The following is an 18,647-nucleotide window of genomic DNA, read 5'->3' on the forward strand; positions in this document are numbered from 1 at the left end:
CAACTGAAAAATAGCCATCAAACAGATCATACCTTATATGGTGTTGAAAGATAAGTGAGATATAGGAGGCTCACGATAACTACAAATATTACTGTTCCCACTGTTCAGACAAGAAAACTGAGGCTCGGAGAGGTAAAGCAACTTGCCTGCAATCACACAGAGTGTGAAGCTAGATCTAGCTGACCTTGTCCACATGCAATACTGTCTACTCATGACGTGCTGATGCTTTCTGGGAAGGGAAAGACAGTACTGGTTCTGTTGAGCTGGAGTCATTCACCCCCATCCCAATGCTCCCCACTGTTTCTCTTCTCTTCTGAGATTCATGTGACATGAATATTAGACTTTTTAATATTTCTCCATAAGTCATTTTTTCTATTCTTTCCCTCTCCCCTGCCACCACGCAGAGAATTTTTTATTCTCTGTTGTTCAGATTGCCTAATTTCTCCTGCTCTCACTTCAGGTTCACAAACTCTTCCCTCTGTTATTTCTATTCTGCTATTGAGTCCATCCAATGAATATTTTATTTCAGTTATTGTACTTTGCAGCTCTAAATTTTCCATTTGGTTCTTTTTTATACCTTCTATTCTTGTATCTGCTGGTCTGCTGATCTTCTCTATCTTATCGTTCTTTTCAAGATGGTTCACCCTTACTTTCTGAAGCATGGCTATAATAGCTGTTTTAATGTCTTTGTCTGATCATTTCAACATCTGGGTCATCTTGTGGTTAATGTTTGTTGATTATATTAACTCTAGGAATTTGTCAAATTTTGCTCAGTCTTCATACATCAGGTAATTTGGGATTGCAACCTGGGTATTTCAAATCTTATGACAGTATAGGTGTTGTCCCAATTCTACTGAATATGTTGATCTTTTTTACTTGTAGCAGGCAACTGATCACAGGCTAGGCTCAGAGCACAAGTTCTAACCTGCCTTCCTGTGCCGTTACTCCAGTGACAGGCCAGTTTTCAAAGCCTTTGCAGTGTTATTACTATCTGCCCATCACCTGCATCCCCCAGGGGCCAGCTCAGGACCTGGGTGGTGGTCTACCCTGCGGTTTTGGGCTCAGCCTCCGATACACTGTGTGGGGTCATCTCCGCTCCTGCACAGCCTGAGGATAGGTTTAGGAGTTCACACACAAGTTCACTGGATCCCTTCTGGAGCTGCGTCCTCTCTGCATCTTTCCCACTCTGGCTCCCAGGGATCCACTTTCAAGCCCCTCTGGCTAGAAAGCCGAGGCTCTAGTTTCCCCACTCTGCTGCTCACTGCCCATGACCAGGTCTGGGTGGAGCCAAGTGCCCACTGCCAGCTCCTCACACACTTCCACCCCCAGGGCACTGCAGGCAGCACAAGCTGGCCTGGTTCTGGCGCTGAGTCCACACAGCTTTAGTGTCCAGCCCTGGCTCCCGGACACTATAACTTCTGGCAGATGCAGGATGCTGATGTGTAGGTGAGCAGTCAGATGCTGGGCTGAGCGGCTAACCTCAAAAATGTCAGCGTTTTGATTCTCATGCACTTTGCAATGATTAGAACAGCAGATATGAATTTCCAAGCGGTCATTTCTGGATGGAAAGGTCCACAAGCTGACCTGTGTTTAACTCCCATAATAGGAATGACGTGCTGGATTTTATACAAGAGAAAGCTGGCATTCAAAGAGGTGGAGTAATTTTTTTGAAGTCACACAGCTGGTTCATAGTGGGGCCAAGGTTCAAACCCAAGTCTGGGTCATTCCAGGGTCCACTCACCATCATCATCATAATCAATCTGGGATTTATTGAGCAACAACTATGTACAAGGCATTGCCCAAAGCTTTTTACCTGAATTGTTGAGACTGGAAGAGACAGAGGAGGAACCTGAGGCTCAGAAGAGAGATCTCAATTGCCCAAGGTCACTCGCACTTGCTGAGTGGTAAAGGTGACATCTGAACCAAATTGCACACTTCAATCCATACTCTGAGCAACCATCTCTCTAGGAGGCAGAGATGGGCCTGCTGCCCAGTGAGTAGGTCTTGGAGGGGAGAAGTCAGAGCATGCAGGAGGCTGCAGAGAGGAGGCAGAGCATAGATGGGCCAAGGCCAGATGTTGGGGAACATGTGTACCCTGGGACAAATCCACAGCATCTTGATCTCAAGGGGGTTTCTGGCTCTCACAGAATGGCTATGCCCCTCTCAGACTGGCTGGCCCTCCTCTCTCCTCCACTGGAAAACCACTGCCCCACGTCCCAAACCCTGGCACCTTTCCAGCATGTCCTCTGGTGCCCATTCAACTCTGAGGTCTTTCCAGGCAAGAGGGTGGCACACTGCGCTCCAGACCTCCCTTCTCATTCTCCTCCATGCCTCTCTACCCGTCTCATCTCACCAGCAGATTCAATTAACCAATTTGATGCTACAGCTGCAGAAAGCCAAGCAATTATGGAAAACAGACCAGGTGCCTTGGAACTCACTATCAGAGAGGGGTCTGGGAGGCCTCCAAGCAGACAGCGGGATGGGGAGGGAGGCAGAACAGGAAGGCAAATGCTTGCCAGTCCAGACTGCACAAGAGATCCACTTGGGGAGCTTTGAAAGATATACCCACCCAATCCAAGATACAGGTGCTCTGGCTGATGTAGTTGCTCTGGGCCTGGGCATCAGGATATTTTTAAGACCCCATGTAATATTAACATACAGATGGGGTTAGAAAATCTAATGATGTGCAGAGGTTAGGATCACTACTGGAGAGTTTGATTCTTTCTAACATAGGCAGAAAGATGGTCACTCACCCTAAAGCACTTCCTGGGTCTCTATGTATCTCTTCCCCAAAGTGTGGTCTGCAGACCTCAGCATCTGCATCACTTGGGCGCTGTCAGAAATGCAGAATCCCAGGCCCCACCCCAGACAGAGTCAGAATCTGCATTTTAACAAACCCCTGGTGAATGCCTGTGCATGTGAAAGTTTGAGGTACCAAGTTTTCTAGTTCTCACTACAGATGCTGAGAGTTGGTAAAAAGCTAGGAGTGTCAGTCATTGCCTCGTTTCCCTTCCCAGGTGCTGTGCAGCTGCTCAGCACTGGTTATTACTGAAGGCTCCCTTTCTAAGCCTATGTACAGGTCAGTTCCTGTAGCAGCTGCCTTGAGAAACTCTAGCAGGTTTGGGGGGTCAGCAGGGCACGGATCTTCCCTGTTGACCCCTGGCAGCTCGTGAGCACCAGGCTGCAGTGTGAAGTCAGGCTCGGTTTCTCCTCCAGCCCTGCCTGACCTCGCCTCCCTCCCTACACCCTACAGTTCCCAGCCCCCACATTGCCTCCTCTCACTGCCCAGACTGACTCGGGCACTCTGCAACAGGCCCTGCTCTCCGCCTCATAACCCTCAGACCAATTCACAATGAGTTTGTTACTGATGTGGCATTTGATTAATGTCCCTCTGCTAGAAGTAAGCTCCGTGAGAACACGTGTCACAAACGCCTGGTGGTCTACTGAGTAAGGAGCATCTAGCGGCAGAGGATGAGATGGCTGGATGGCATCACCGACTCAGTGGACGTGAATTTGAGCAAACTCCGGGAGATAGTGAAAGGCAGGGAAGCCTGGCATGCTGCAGTCCGTGGGGTCACAGAGAGTTGGACATGACATACCGACTGAACAACAGCACACAGTATTTGCTCAAACAAAAGTCACTCAGTGGGGACGGATGCCTGGATGGCTCCTGGCCCAGGGAGCTGCACCCTGCCGGTCCCCAGCTCTGGCATCAGAGGCCACCTGTAGGCAGTGGTCCCTACGGCTGCCCCCAGGTGCTGGGAACCTTTTCTAAGCTAACTGCCTCTTGACTACAGTCACCAGTGAGGTCAAGCTTTAAATGCTTTTCAGAAGGCTGGGTCAGAGGATCAGGACATGAACTTCAGTTACTTCTAATCTAGTAAGCGCCCCCAAACTTAACCTCCAAGCAGACAGACGGTCTTCTTCTGGAAGTGACTGGAAGAGGAGAAAATACGCCACCCAGGTAAGTCTAAGTCTACAAAATAAGTGCTTCCTTCCCTTTTTGAGCTTTCCACAGAATCTCAGACTCCAAACTGACGAAGTGGCTAGAACAAAGTATTTATTTATATATAATAACCCATCTTCTTTCAGAAGCTTTAAGATGGCATCTAGCTGCATAAATTTGGTGTCTGTCTAGTAGTAATAATAGTAGCCAATACTTAAGGAGCATTTTCTCTGAGCTGAGCACCATTCTAAGCCTTCGTATGTATTAATTCATTTTGGGCTTGACCACAATCTACTGAAGTCAGGACCACTGTTCCCATTTTACAGATGAGGAAGCTGAGGCAAAGAGAAGCTGAGAAAAGTGCCAAGATCACGGAGTGAACCCTGGGAATCTTGCGCAAGGATCTGGCCCATAACCACTGTTCTTAACCCTTCAGAGAGGACAGTCTGAGAGGGTCCGGCCTCAGCCTCCAGGAAATACTCAGAAACCCTGGGGTTCTACGGAGCTTAAGCTGCATTTCTTCTCTTTCTCTTGCTTTTTAAAATTGTGGTAAAGTGCATGTAACATAAAATGTACCATTTTAACCATTTTAAGGTATGCGTGCATGCACAGTTGTTTCAGTCAAGTCTGACTCTTTGCACCCCTATGGATCACAGCCTAGCAGCCTCCTCTGTCCATGGGATTCTCCAGGCAAGAATACTGGAGTGGGTTGCCATGCCCTCCTCCAGGGGCTCTTCTTGACCCAGGGATCGAACTCGCATCTCCTGCGTCTCCTGCACTGCTGGTGGACTTTTCACTGCTGAGCCATCCAGGAAGCCCTGAGGTATACAGTTGCATTAAGACAATCCACAAGGTGCAGCCATCACCACCATCCATCTCCAGAATCTTGACATGCTCCCAGACTAAAATTCTCTACCCATTAAACACTAACTTTTCATTCTCCCCTCCCCTCCACCCCTGATAACCTATGCTGCTTTCTGTCTCTTATCAGTTTGATTACTCCAAGTACCTCATATAAGGGGAATGACACAGTATTTGTCCTTCTGTATCTGGCTTATTACTTAGCATAATGTCCTCTAAACTCATCTATGTTGGAGCATGTATCAGTTTCCCTTCTTGTAAGGCTGAGCAACACGCCACTGTATGTATACACCATGTTCTTTTTATCCATTTATGCCCCCATCAGGGGACACTTAGGTTGGCCACTCCTCAACCCCCACCCCTCCTCCTCTGCTCTTTTTAGCTGTTGTGAATAAGGCTTCTATGAACACGAGTGTGCAAATGTCTTGAATTCTGCTTTCAATTCTTTTGGGCATATACCCAGAAGCAGAAATGCTAGATCATATGGCAATTCTATTTTTAATTTTTCAAAGAGCTGTTATCAAGCTACATTTCTTTTTTTCTTTCCTTTCTTTTTAGCTCCTACTTTCAATAACAGGCCAATAACCTCAGTGGCCAGCTCCACTTTACTTTCTAGAAGGTCTCTGGACTGCACACTGCTGTCTCAGGAATCAAAAAGCCATTTCCCCCCTCTTTTCTTTTAAACTTCAGCTGCAAAAATTACCTGATTGAAAACTGCTGAAGAACCTCATCCCACACAGGAATGAACTGCTCAGAAAGCCCAGCCCACCAGCTAATTACAGGCTTTTACCAGGATTCTCGGCAAATGCTTAAATTGCAGATCAACCTTCCCTTTGTTAGGAAGTGTTTGGAAACATGCTAATGGGCTGGGTTTCAGATCCTTAGCCTGGAGGTGACAGCTCTTCCCCCAGCTGATAAATAAAGCAAGTTAGAACCTCATGGATTTGAATTCCGGAGAGTCACAGTTTTGCTGAGATAGCTCCCAGCTCAATCCACATTTCTCTATTATTCCAGCCAGTGGTCTTTCTGCAAATGCCACCCCAGCGGGGATTTTCACTCAAAGCTGTGTGTGGTTCGGAACCCTGACTGAGCATTAGAACTGTCTGGGGTGCTTTAAAATACAGATATTTCTAAAGAGCCCAGGACCCCAGCTCTGTGGTGGGATCTGGCCACTGGCAGCAGGTGAAAACTCCTAGCTGATTCCGAAGCACACCCAGGCTTGAGACTCCCTCGCTTAGGAGGACACAGAAATCTGCCATCCTTCCTACTCTGCAAAGAACATTTTCAATGGGCTTTTAACCTGAAAAATCTGAGCTAAGGCCTTTGAAGGAGAGAAGCAGGTCTCCCACGAATGGAGAGTACAGCCCTTGTCTGATGGCCACAGACGACAACAGCCCCCTGGAGCTGGGGGTGGGGGTGGGGGTGTCAAAACGGGGATGCAGGGTGTGAGCTGGGGTGGGGGATGGGAGTGCTGCTACGGTTTGAGACTTCAGCTGTATGGGCTTCACATATGGGATCTAAAGTGGCACAAAAAATAAATAAACTCAGAACTGTATGCAATATTTTTCTGTCCTTCTGTGTATTTTTCCGGGGAGGGTCCTCCAGAGTTCCTATCACAGGCTCTGATGCTCTGTCGCACACTTCCATCCCTGCTCCTTGGCTTTTTTTTTATCATAGTCTGCCACATGATGCTATATGATGCAGTTATTAAAAATAAGGACTTAGACCCATCCATATCTGCATTGATCTGGAGGGACTGAACACACTCACTGTTGCTGAAACAGGAGCCAAGTGTCAGAATGGTCCAGAAACCTCCACAAGAGAGCAGGGATTGCTAAATACACAGTTTGGGAATTAATAACTCTTTAAAAGAACTGACTCTTCCATATGTGGATGACATTTGTGTGAACAAGGAGAAAAGTGTGGAGTGGGACACACCAGGGCATTAAAGGTGGTGACTTCAGGGAGAAGGGCCTGGAAGGAGGTGAGGAAGAGAGTATAATTTCCTGAGGGCTGAGGGCTTGCTCTGTGCTTGACAGAGTGCTCAGCACTGATTATGAATGGATCTCTTTTAATCTAGGTAACAATCCTTTGAGGTCTCCTTGTATGGTTTCCCTGTTTTAAAGACGAGAGAACTGAGGCACACAGATCTCACCCAAGGCCATAAAGTTAGGACCCAGGCTGTGCAGTGAACTCTTCTGTTCTTCTGATTCTCCATTCATACACTTCTTTCAGTTGTATCACTCACAAGCCTGTGATACTTTGGTCATAACATTTTAAGTAAAATATAAAAGTGTCAGGACTTTCCACATGGGCTCTCTCAATGCCCCTGCCCCAATCCCTTCCTAATCTAAACATGCAATAAGTCCTTTATTCTCGGGAGGGAGGTAGGATTCGCATTCCATGCTTGGATCCAGTCTGGGTCAATATGGTTCCCACTGCCGCTTTCTACCTTTAAGGACTCAATGGAATCCCTGTCTTCCGTCTTGACCTGAAACACTGTGGAGAGCGGGGTCCCTGTCTGTTGGTAACTCAATCTGGACAGAAGCCATCACAGGTTCTATCAGAAATCATTACCTCTGCTAGGGCAGGCGGCCCTGATTGGATGCAGACTCTCGGGGTGACAGGTCTTGACAAACCCCAGGCCAGCCTGCCTGGAGAGGTCTTGGAACATGGAATATCTGCAGTCTTGTGGATGAGAGGCAGTAAGGTTTCAGTGCAAGGACTGCACGTAGGATTTTTCAGTTATGGCCTGCTTTCTTGGGAGACCTGTAAGCCAAGGATTCTAGACTGGATCTAAACAGATGATGGTTTCCAATTACTCTGGAGCAAGACTCCTCAAAATATGAGGTCAGATCCCTAATGCCATCATGACCTTAGTGCTTGAGGAAATGCAGATCCCTTGATCTTAGGAGCTAGCAAGATCAGAGCTTGAATCCTGTCTACCAGCTGGAGTCCCTGGGTTGATTGCTCATGTTTTAAGCCTCAGCCCCTTGCCCTGTAAATTGATGAGGATGATGTTGACTTGACAGGGTGGACTATGATGAATATTTGCAATAATACAGGTGAAGTCTGTGAAAAGGACACAGGAAATAGTAACCATTATTTCTATTAAATCTATGTTGTGGTGGTGGATGAGGGCAGCTTCTAAATGGCTTCAGTGATCCTTACCTCCCAGAATCCACCCCCTTGTATAATCCCCTCCTCTTGAATGTAAGCTGGACCTAGTGCATTGCTTCTAATGAGTGGAATATGGCAAAAGCGATAGATTGTCACTTCCAAGACTAGGTTACAAAAGGACTATAGCTTCCCTCTTGCTCATCCTCTCTTACCCCCTCATTTGCCCACTTTAAGCCAGTTGCCATATTGTAAGTTGCCCTAAGAAGCGGACCATGTGGTAAGTAATTGGGCAAGGTCACTGGCCAACATCCAGGAAGGACCTGAGGCCCCAAGCCAACATTCTGCAAGGAACTGAATCCTGCCAACAACTATGTGAAGAAGATTGAAAACAGATCCCCACCCAGTCTTCAGGTGAGCCTTCCGATGAGACTGCAGTCCCAGCCAATACCTTGACTGCAGCCCTGTCAGAGAGCCTCAGCCAGAAGCACCGAGCAAAGCTATGCCTGGATTCTTGACCCACAGCAAATACGGAATAATAAATATTGATTGTTTTGAACCACTAAAGTTTGGGGTGATTTTGCAGCAATAGATAACCAATACATCCTGGAAACAGTAGATGAAATTATACTTTGGAAACAATAGATTCAGCCAGAGTGTGGCACCTGAAGTCTTTACTTAAATTCCATGTCCCCTGGGAAGCCTTTCAAAATCCTCCTCTCTGAGTTAGGTGATCGTTTATGTTTCCCTATTAGACCATAAGCTACGTGAATCATCGTATCATCAAACTCACATAGTACTTAGGATTATCTCAAAGTCATAAGTCACTTCATCTTCACAACAAACCTATGAAACAAGTACTATTATTGCCCACATTTTGTAGATAACAGAAACTGAAGCTCAGAGAGGCTAAGTAACTTGCCTAAGACTTTAATAATTATGTGGAACTGCCAGGAAATCTGGCTTCAAAATTTGCATTTGTAATGATTATTATTTGTGGTTCTATAAATCTTTTCCAAATTCACAAATGGCGAGTTCAAACCCAGGCAGTTAAATACCAGACATGAAGTTCTTAAATATCACCCTCTTGAGACCATCTTCTATCCCTAGGACAATATGTTGAATATGTCTCACCTGTAGTTCTCAATGTCTGGAACACTACCTACCTGTAAACACTAGGCTGGCATTTTCCAGTTCTTCTTGGGGAACTTTGAAGCTGAAGGATTCATTGTAAAAGGGATCAATTGTGCCTCTTAAGAAGGATGTCTTCTTTGTTTTCACAAGCTTGAGTCCATGTACCAGCTGAATTTTCACAAATGGGTCTGAGAATAGAGTGTTGGAGATCATGAAACCCAATCCATCCATTCACCTAACTTTCCAACCATTTAACCTAGTGGCCTACCCAGTCTTTCATCAGTCCATCCATTCCAGGTTTCCACTTCTTCTTTCATTCATCCATTTCCCCATCTATCCACATATTTTTTTCTTTTTCCATCCAGCTTCTTCTCTGCTCACCCTTTTCTCTATTTCTCTAAGCCATGCCAAGAGTTACTGAGCTCCCCGCATGTGTTAGGCATTGTGTTCATTTAACAGATGAAGAAACTGAGAACTCAAATAGGAAATGATTTGTGTTAAGATAAGACTAGTGGAAGAATAGCTAGACCCAGAGCCTGTCCTAGTTTTTCTGCCCTTAGAAGCCCATCACCATGTCATGAGCCCAAAGCCCATACAGGGGAAAACAGAGATGGCAGAATTATAACTATTATTCTTAGATCACTTTACAGCTTACAGAGAAATTCATGTACATTATCTAATTTTATGTTCGTCTAAAGAACCCAACGAGATAAATACTGTTATCTCAATTTTTCAGACAGAGAATTGAGCTTTATAGAGGTTAAGTAACTTCCCCAAGGCCACATCATTTATAAGAAGTAGAACTAGGATTTGGTTCCAGGCAGTTTTACTCAGGAGCCCTTAATCATCCTATCATATTGACTCTCCCACTGTGGTGAATCTGAAACTCTCCAGCTTTAATACCATTCCCTCCACTGGCCCCTTCAAAATCTGTTTTTAATATGTGGTTTTTGAGAATACAAGTTGTCTTCTAAATTCAGCTGTCACTTTATAGCAAAAGTAATTTATTTTAGCTATTGCACTTAGAACAGACTCTATTTCCACCACTGAGCTGAAGAGATCCCAGCAACCATGACTACTTTCATGATAATATCCTTCGCTGTCATGGGAAAGCTACATGAGGAGGGAATGTAATCTGTTCTATTTCATTAAAAGTCACGTTCAGATTGGTGTGTTATAGACACTTGAAATACAGCAGTGTTTTCAGAGCTGGGATTTATAAAGATGTATGCTACACTTGAAATGAGCTAGAAAAAGAACCCCAGAGGGTGTCCACTGGTCTCACGGACTAGAAAGCATCGTCAGTGCACACTACCGCCACCTGGATCATGGTGTCTCCACGGGCATAGCATCTGGAAAGTGAAAGTGGCTCACTCATGTACCACTCTTTGCGACCCCATGGACTATGCAGTCCTTGGAATGAATTCTCCAGGCCAGCATACTGGAGTGGGTAGCCATTCCCTTCTTCAGGGGATCTTCCAGACCCAGGAATCGAACTGGGGTATGCCGCATTGCAAGCAGATTCTTTACCAGCTGAGCTACCAGGGAAGCGTAGCATCTGGACAGGCAAGTAAATTCCTCCAGGCCACATGTGTACAAGGAGGATCTAGATTGCAATAGTTACCACAGTTGCTCTCGATCAAACCCCCATTTCAAATGGAATGGTATCATTTACCTGCCTCATCCTAAGAGACATCTGATCATTTATTTTATCTCTTGAACTAACAGACTAGATCAGGATACTATTTTATCCTCATAAGGTCCTATTAATTAACAGCATCCAAGATGCAGAAAATCAGGTCCCTTGTGTCAAACAAACATAGATGCCTTGTTAAAGCAATGGCAGAAGGAGGGGCCACACTGTACCTGAACCTTGGCTCACATCTGTCTGAAGAAGTTGCTTGGCTCGAATGACGTCAACATTCAGCCTCCCAGCACTCGGGAGATAATTCAGCGACAGAAGCAGCTCCCCGAGTTCTACCTCATTCTGTGGAGAAAGGATAGAATCAGGAAGCTGCATTTTTCTTGTATTTCTTTTGCACCTCTCATGCAGGAAATTGATTCCAGCAGCTCACAAATGGACTTCTATGGGTGGATCAGCTGACAGAGGGTACCTCTTTTTCTGACTTCTTTTAGCCTCGTTCCCCAATTATTTTCTTCCATCCATCTCAGAAAGTTTGTTCTGCTTTTATAATATTTAAAAGCAGCAACAACATAGTAAGAACAAAGGTATCAATAATGATAATAAATAAATGCCACATGCCAAGTACTGTGCTGAGTACTTTACATGAAATTATTAGTTCAATCTTTACATTTAACAGAAGAGGAAACTGAGGCTTGGAGGAGACAGAGGCTCAGAAACATGTCCCAGGCCACACAGCTAGAAAGCGGTAGTGCGGACACTTGGACTTAGGGAGGCTGATTCCAGACTCTCTGACCACTGTGCTATTCTGCCTCCCAGCAGGATGCCGGGGAGGCAGACCAGCCTGCAGGGAAACCATCCTGCAGGTTCTCATATTGTTTTGAAGTAATTCCCAGACATTATATTATTTTATCTGTAATATTTTACCGGTTGAGAAATCTGTTCTCAACCTGCAGGCTGAGCCCACAAAAAGCCTGTGCTTCTAAAGCCTCACCACAGCAAGCTCGGACTGGGACGTCACTTGTTGAAGAGCATCCGTTCCTTTGTTGTTAATACAACCAAACTGTGGGAAGCTGTGGGCAGTTCACATACGCACCTAGTACATGACTCCATCCTCCAACAGTACCAAGAAACAAGAGGCCCCCACTTCTTTATCCCTGTAAACATTCTTTTAATTGTAGAAAATTTCAAATGCAAGTTAAATAGTCCAGTTTAATTAATCTCCATAGACCCATCACCGAATTATACCAGTTATCAACACGTTGTAACACATTTCATCTTGTCTTAGTCCATACAGGCTGCTATAATAATAAAATGCCACAGACAGGGGAGCTTATAAACAACAGGAATTTCTCTCTCACAGTTCTGGACGCTGGTAGATCAGGGTGCCTGCATGGTTGGGTGAGGGCCCTCTTCAGGGTGGCAGACTCCTTAGCAGAGGGCTGGGAAGCTCTCTGGAGTTGTAATAAGGGAACAAATCCCATTCATGGTGGGCTCCACCTTCATGACCTAATCACTTCCCAAAGGCTGAGCATTCTAACATCTGTTACATTTCACGTTAGGATTCCAACATGTGAACTTCCCAGGGGCTGGGGGGAGTGGACCACAGACATTCAGACCACAGCACATCTATACCCTGACTTGTGAAAAACTTTAGCTGCATATTTTAAACCAAGTCCCAGACATGATGCTATTTTACCTATGTATCTTTTAGAGTGCTTTTCTGATAAGGACATTAAGACAAATATTTTGGACTTCCATCATGATTCAGTGGTTGAGAATCTGCCTGCTCATGCAGGGGACACGGGTTCGATCCCTAGTCCAGGAGGAGTCCACATGCCTCAGAGCAACTAAGCCCGAGCACCACAGCTACTGAGGCCTGCACCCTAGAGCCTGGGCTCTGCAGCAAAAGACATCACAATGAACAGCCCATGCACCACAACGAAGAGTTGCCCTGTCTGTCTAAACTAGAGAAAGCCCACGGGCAGCAACGAGGACCCAGCACAGCCAGAAACAAATAAATAAAAACCCAAGCATTTCTAGTATGGGAAATTTCCAATCACATTTAAAAGAAAACAGAAGCGTATAAGGGGCTTCCTCACAGCACTGTCACTCAGCTTCAATAATTCCATCAGATGGCCAATAATTGATTCACCTAAACCCTCATCCAACTCCTCATCTTTTTCTGAGTAGTAGTTAGTCGCTCAGTCGTGTCTGACTCTTTGCGACCCCATGGACTGTAGCCCACCAGGCTCCTCCCTCCAAGGGATTCTCCAGGCAAGAGTACTGGAGTGGGTTGCCATTTCGTTCTCCAGGGGATCTTCCCGACCCAGGGATTGAACCCAGGCCTCCCGCATTCCAGGTAGACGCTTTAACCTCTGAGCCACTGGGGGGGGGGGGGAGGGGTTCCTCATAGCACTGTCATTCAACTTCAATAATTCCATTAGATGGCCAATATTGATTCACCTAAATGCTCATCCAACTCCTCATCTTTTTCTGAAGTAATTCCCAAATATGACATTATTTTATCTGTAATATTCTAGCATGTATCTCTCAATGATGAGATTGATCTATCTGTCTATCCATCCACCCATCCCTTGTCCACCCACATACTCACCCACCCATAATCTCTATCTCTTTTGGTGTCAGTCATTTGAACAAGTCAATACCAAGTGGCAGCTCTAGAACAATGCTTGGTACATGCAGATACTCAGTAAACATTTGTTGACTGGATGAAGAGTCAAACCGAAATATTTCTGAACCCACTGAGTTAGTCACCAAACATGAAACAACCTTGGAAATCAACTCAGAGGATGCTGACTGGCAGCCTATAGATATGTTTTGTTTGGTTCACATCATGTTTAAACAGATAATTTGGAGAAGGCAATGGCAACCCAATCCAGTACTCTTGCTTGGAAAATCCCATGGGTGGAGGAGCCCGGTAGGCTGCAGTCCTTGGGGTAGCGAAGAGTCGGACACGACTAAGCGACTTCACTTTCCCTTTTCACTTTCATGCATTAGAGAAGGAAATGGCAACCCACTCCAGTGTCCTTGCCTGGAGAATCCCAGGGCTGGGGGAGCCTGGTGGGCTGACATCTATGGGGTCGCTCAGAGTTGGACACGACTGAAGTGACTTAGCAGCAGCAGCAAACAGACAATTACTTGCTAACATTTATAAAATTCAAGAATCAAGATTTTTCACACAAGAAAAGCCTAGATTTCTTGCCTTTCTTGAAAAACAGGAAGGTCTGGCAAGGCTGAGCCCACATCCCCACCTGGCAACACCTGGGCACAATGCAGTGCCCTCCAGACGGGATCTGTCTCTTCATGTCACAAGGTTCCCACTTGTCTTCCTTCACCTTTTACATTCTCGCTGTCCAGCTCTGGGCACACAAGCTTGCAGATTTTTCAAGAAAGAAACGGCCAACTCAGTGTCTTGAGTAATCAGAGACGTTCAGAGTCCTTTACATATTTGCTAAGGGTTTCCTTCCCGTTCTTGAAGCCCTGGAATATTTGTCCCCAGGCAACGAGTGCTGTGCATTATGCTGGTGCCCAGGCCAGGGAGAAGCCATTCGAAAGTCCTGTGGGCTTGGTTTCTCCCAGGTTTGTAAGTCAGAGTGATGCCATCCCTGCTTCTAAAATGAACCAGCATCTCATCTCATAATGCAACTGTATACACAGGGATCAGGATTTGTAATTCAGTCAGCTGAGCTGCATAAACAGGACACAAAAAAACAAAACAGATTCAACCAATCTAGTCATCGAGGGTAGTTTAGAGATGGGCTCAACTGAGGAACAATTCAGGATGGCAAGAAATTAGCCTATGTCTCAACTGGGGACAATTTTGCCCCAGGGCACTTTTGCCAATGTCTGAAGACATCTTAGGTTGTCGCAGCTACGACGGGGGATGCTCCTGGTACCCCCCCTTTGTAGAATACCCATGTCTAGTGGACAGCCACCACCCCAAACAAAGAATGACCCAACTTCAAATGGCAACAGTGCTGAGGCTGAGAAATGCTGAACAGACAAGAGAAAGGGAGACAGCAGTCTCCTCTGTATTAACAAAAAGAGTAAATATTCTTGCACCCAACAGTTCCATTTCCAGCAACCTACCCTACAGACATCGTCACGCAAAATGTGTCAGGATGTGAGCACACAAGGGTAGTGAGTACTTATCACGGCTTCCATTGATTGCCTGTGGGCCTACTATGTGCCTGGGCAGGAATGAGATATGATGCCTGCGTCATGGAATATACCTTCTAGAAGTGGAGACAGTAAACTAAAAAAAAAGTCATGAATGAGGTGATTTCAGGTGATGATGCTGAGTACTAGGAAGAAAACTCCAGCGGGGCAAGGGAGATGCAGGGTCCTTCTGGGGAAGATGATATTCTATATCTTGACTGTGGTAGTTGCTCCACAGGTGCAGTTGCCCCCAAATCAATACACTATATACTTAAAAATGTATGTGTTTATGGCCTATGGGCTTCCTTGGTGGCTCAGACGGTAAAGAATCTGCCTGCAATGCAGGAGGCTGGGGTTCAGTCCTTGGGTTAGAAAGATTCCCTGGAGGAGGGCATGGCAACCCATTCTAGTATTCTAGCCTGGAGAACTGCATGGACAGAGGAACCTGGTGGGCTACAGTCCATGGTGCCACAAAGAACTGGACACAACTGAGTGACTAACATTTCTACTTCTCATTTATTGTAGATACATTATACCTGAGTAAAGTAGGGGGCAGGAATCTAAAGCGAGCACGCAGAGCAGAATATTAGCCCTTGTCAAGTCTGGGAGATGGGCAGGTGGGTACTGTTGTATTGTTTTCTGTTAGAAATATTTCATTTAAAAACACAAATAAAAATAAATAGTAAAAAAGAAAGCAAGAAAATCAGGCAGAGATGGTGACTGATGGGGCACACACGGGGCTGCCACGTCAGCCAGGGTGGTTGGCGGGCAAGGCCTCTCTGTGAGGCGAGATTGTTCAGTTCAGTTCAGTTGCTCAGTCGTGTCCTACTCTTTGCAACCCCATGAACCGCAGCACGCCAGGCCTCCCTGTCTATCACCAACTTCCGGAGTTTACCCAAACTCACGTACATCGAGTCGGTGATGCCATCCAGCCATCTCATTCTCTGTCCTCCCCTTCTCCTCCCGTCTTCAATCTTTCCCAGCATCAGGGTCTTTTCAAATGAGTCAACTCTTCGCATCAGGTGGCTAAAGTACTGGAGTTTCAGCTTCAACATCAGTCTTCCCAATGAACACCCAGGATTGATCTCCTTTAGGATGGACTGGTTGGATCTCCTTGCAGTCCAAGGGACTCTCAAAAGTCTTCTCCAACACCACAGTTCAAAACCATCAATTCTTCAGCGCTCTGCTTTCTTTCTAGTCCAACTCTAACATCCATACATGACTACTGGAAAAACCACAGCCTTGACTAGACGGACCTTTGTTGACAAAGTAATGTCTCCTCTTTTTAATATGCTGTCTAGGTTGGTCATAACTGTCCTTCCCAGCAGTAAGCGTCTTATAATTTCATGGCTGCAATCACCATCTGCAGTGATTTTGGAGCCCCCCAAAATAAAGTCAGCCACTCTTTCCACTGAGGGGAGATTGGAGGCATGTTAAACGCAGAGGGGGACACGCCAGGCAGAGAGAAGAGCAAGTGAAAAGAGGGAGGAACAAAGCCAGTGGGTTTGAGGGTGAGAGGAGGTGGATTCTGGAAGGGTCCACGGAGCCAGAGAAAGCTGCCCTGTGGCTGACCCAGTGGGAGCCTGCTCACGGCCCAGCTGCCAGTGCAAAGAGATGGATGAAGAGAGTGGGACCCGAGGCCAGTTCCCAGCCCTCAGCTCCTAAGAGGCCCTCAAGCCCTCTCTAAGTAGAGTGCTTCCTAGAGAGGGCTGCTCGCCTCCTCCCTGGGGCCATTGACAGAACCCTCAACAAGGCAGTTTGCTGGTGTCATCACCTTTCTGAGAAGGTTGTTTTTCATCTAAAGGAAAAAAAGTGAAGCTCTTTTAGCCTTCACTCCATTAGTAGGATACAAGCTGGCAGCCCTCTCCCGTGCCCCCCACCCCCACCCTACACAAGCACATCAAGGTTTTCATGCTGTTTTTCCAGGAAAGCAGGTCCATTGATCTAGCTGTTCTTTCTCTCTGTCTCAGGAGTGATCAACTTGCAAGACAGTTGTCTGGAATTCGGGGAACAGTTGGTAGAAATCAAAAAGGAGACTAACTGAGCAATATCGAAGGCTTGATTTATTTAACAAACATTTATTCAACAGTTACTGGGGCCTGGGCCTGGGAAGTCGTGAACATGGTAATTAGAGCAAACCTTTATGAAGAAAGCACCCTGGACCAGGCATTGATCCTGGCAAGCTAAGGCTCAATCTCATTTCTTCCCCTAATAGCCTAGAGATTTCCATTTTACAGATGAAGAGATTCTAGCTGAGGCACACCAATGAGGAAGGACAGGAAGCAAGCTCAGTCCCTGTATTAACTCTCACATCGCGTTGCTGCTAATTAAAGCGTGATCCCAGCCATCAACGAATCAGTCGGCTGGGGAAGACTAGGGAAAATATGAAAAAAGAAAGAAAAGAATAAGTGTTGGCCCAGATGTGGAGAAACTGGGACCCTTGTACACTGCTGCTGGGCATGTAAAATGTCATAGCCACTCTTCTACGAAACAGTTTGGCCATTCCATGAAACATACAGATATGGTATGACCCAGCAACTTCACTCCTAGGTATATACCCAAGAGAACAGAAAAATGTGCACATGAATTTCAAGTTGCACCATTCACAGTAGCCAAAGGGGGAAACAGCCCAAATGTCCACCAATGGATGAATGGATTAACAAACTATGATTCATTCAATGGTGTTGTTCAGTCATGAAAATGAATGAAGCAGTGATATGTGCTTCAGTATTGTGTAGTAGAACCTCAAAAACATGATGCTAGGTGAAAGAAGCCAGACACAAAATCACATATTGTGTGGTTCCATTTATGAGATACCCAGAATCAGTAAATCCATAGAGACAAAAATCAGATTAGTGGTTGCCAGGATCTGGGAGGAGGGGAAGATGGGAGTGACTGCTTAGTGGGTACAGGGTCTCCCCTGGAGATAGAAATGTTTTGGAATGAAAGGCGATGGTCTTACAACATCGAGAATGTACCAAGTGTCACTGGAATGTATACTTTCGGATGGTTAAACTGATGTTATGTGAATTTCACCTCAATTAAAAAATATAATATGTCCTAGGTGTTAATAAGCCATATGAACCAGACCAAGTACAAGACTGAAGCACAATCCACTCTGGGAAGGGGCGTGATCAGGGAAGGCTTCTTCACTCAGGATGCATTTGAGTTAATCCCTAACAGACAGGTAGGATGTGTTGACTCAGCTGGTCATGGCAGTCACTTCAAAATACATACAAAGTTCTATATACGTCATCACATTGTATACCTTAAACTTACACAGTGTTATATGTCAATTATATCTCAATAAAGTTGGAACAAAAGAAAGGGATGTAGGATTTTGTCCATCAAATGATGCAGGAAGGGGCACCCCTTGCAGATAAAACGGAATGAAGGAATCCTTCACTGCAGCCCTGCACCCTTTGCTGCTCTGGTCCTGAACAATCTTGATGTTACTGACACAAACTCCCGAGTTGTTGCTGTTGTTTAGTTGTTAAGTCATGTCCAACTCTTTTGTGACCCCGTGGACTGTAGCCCACCAGGCTCCTCTGTCCTTGGATTTCCAAGTAACTTGCTATTAATAACAAAGTAGCCAAAGAGGATTAATAATTTATGTTTCTCAAATAAATTAGTGAGGAGTCTCGTTATAAATAGGGGCTTCCCAGGTGGCTCAGTGGGTAAAGAATCCGCCTGCAATGCAGGAGACACGGAAGATGCGGGTTTGATCTCTGGATTGGGAAGATCCCTGGAGAAGGAAATAGCAAC

The 18,647-nt window shown here is 45.7% G+C and overlaps 1 protein-coding gene across 2 annotated transcripts in view; it reads right to left on the reverse strand.

The window, feature by feature from the left end:
* SYT17 (synaptotagmin 17) overlaps positions 1-18,647 on the reverse strand; it is an 83,947-nt gene that overhangs the window by 22,655 nt on the left and 42,645 nt on the right. For both annotated transcript variants that reach the window (XM_069571400.1, XM_069571401.1), the window contains exons 6-7: positions 10,925-11,045; positions 9,091-9,246 (exon numbers count right to left, since the gene is read on the reverse strand). In XM_069571400.1, the coding sequence (XP_069427501.1) occupies positions 9,091-9,246; positions 10,925-11,045 (277 nt within the window). The remainder of the gene's footprint in view (positions 1-9,090; positions 9,247-10,924; positions 11,046-18,647) is intronic.

The sequence above is a fragment of the Ovis canadensis genome, chromosome 24 (genome assembly GCF_042477335.2).
Source record: "Ovis canadensis isolate MfBH-ARS-UI-01 breed Bighorn chromosome 24, ARS-UI_OviCan_v2, whole genome shotgun sequence".
Taxonomy (NCBI): domain Eukaryota; kingdom Metazoa; phylum Chordata; class Mammalia; order Artiodactyla; family Bovidae; genus Ovis; species Ovis canadensis.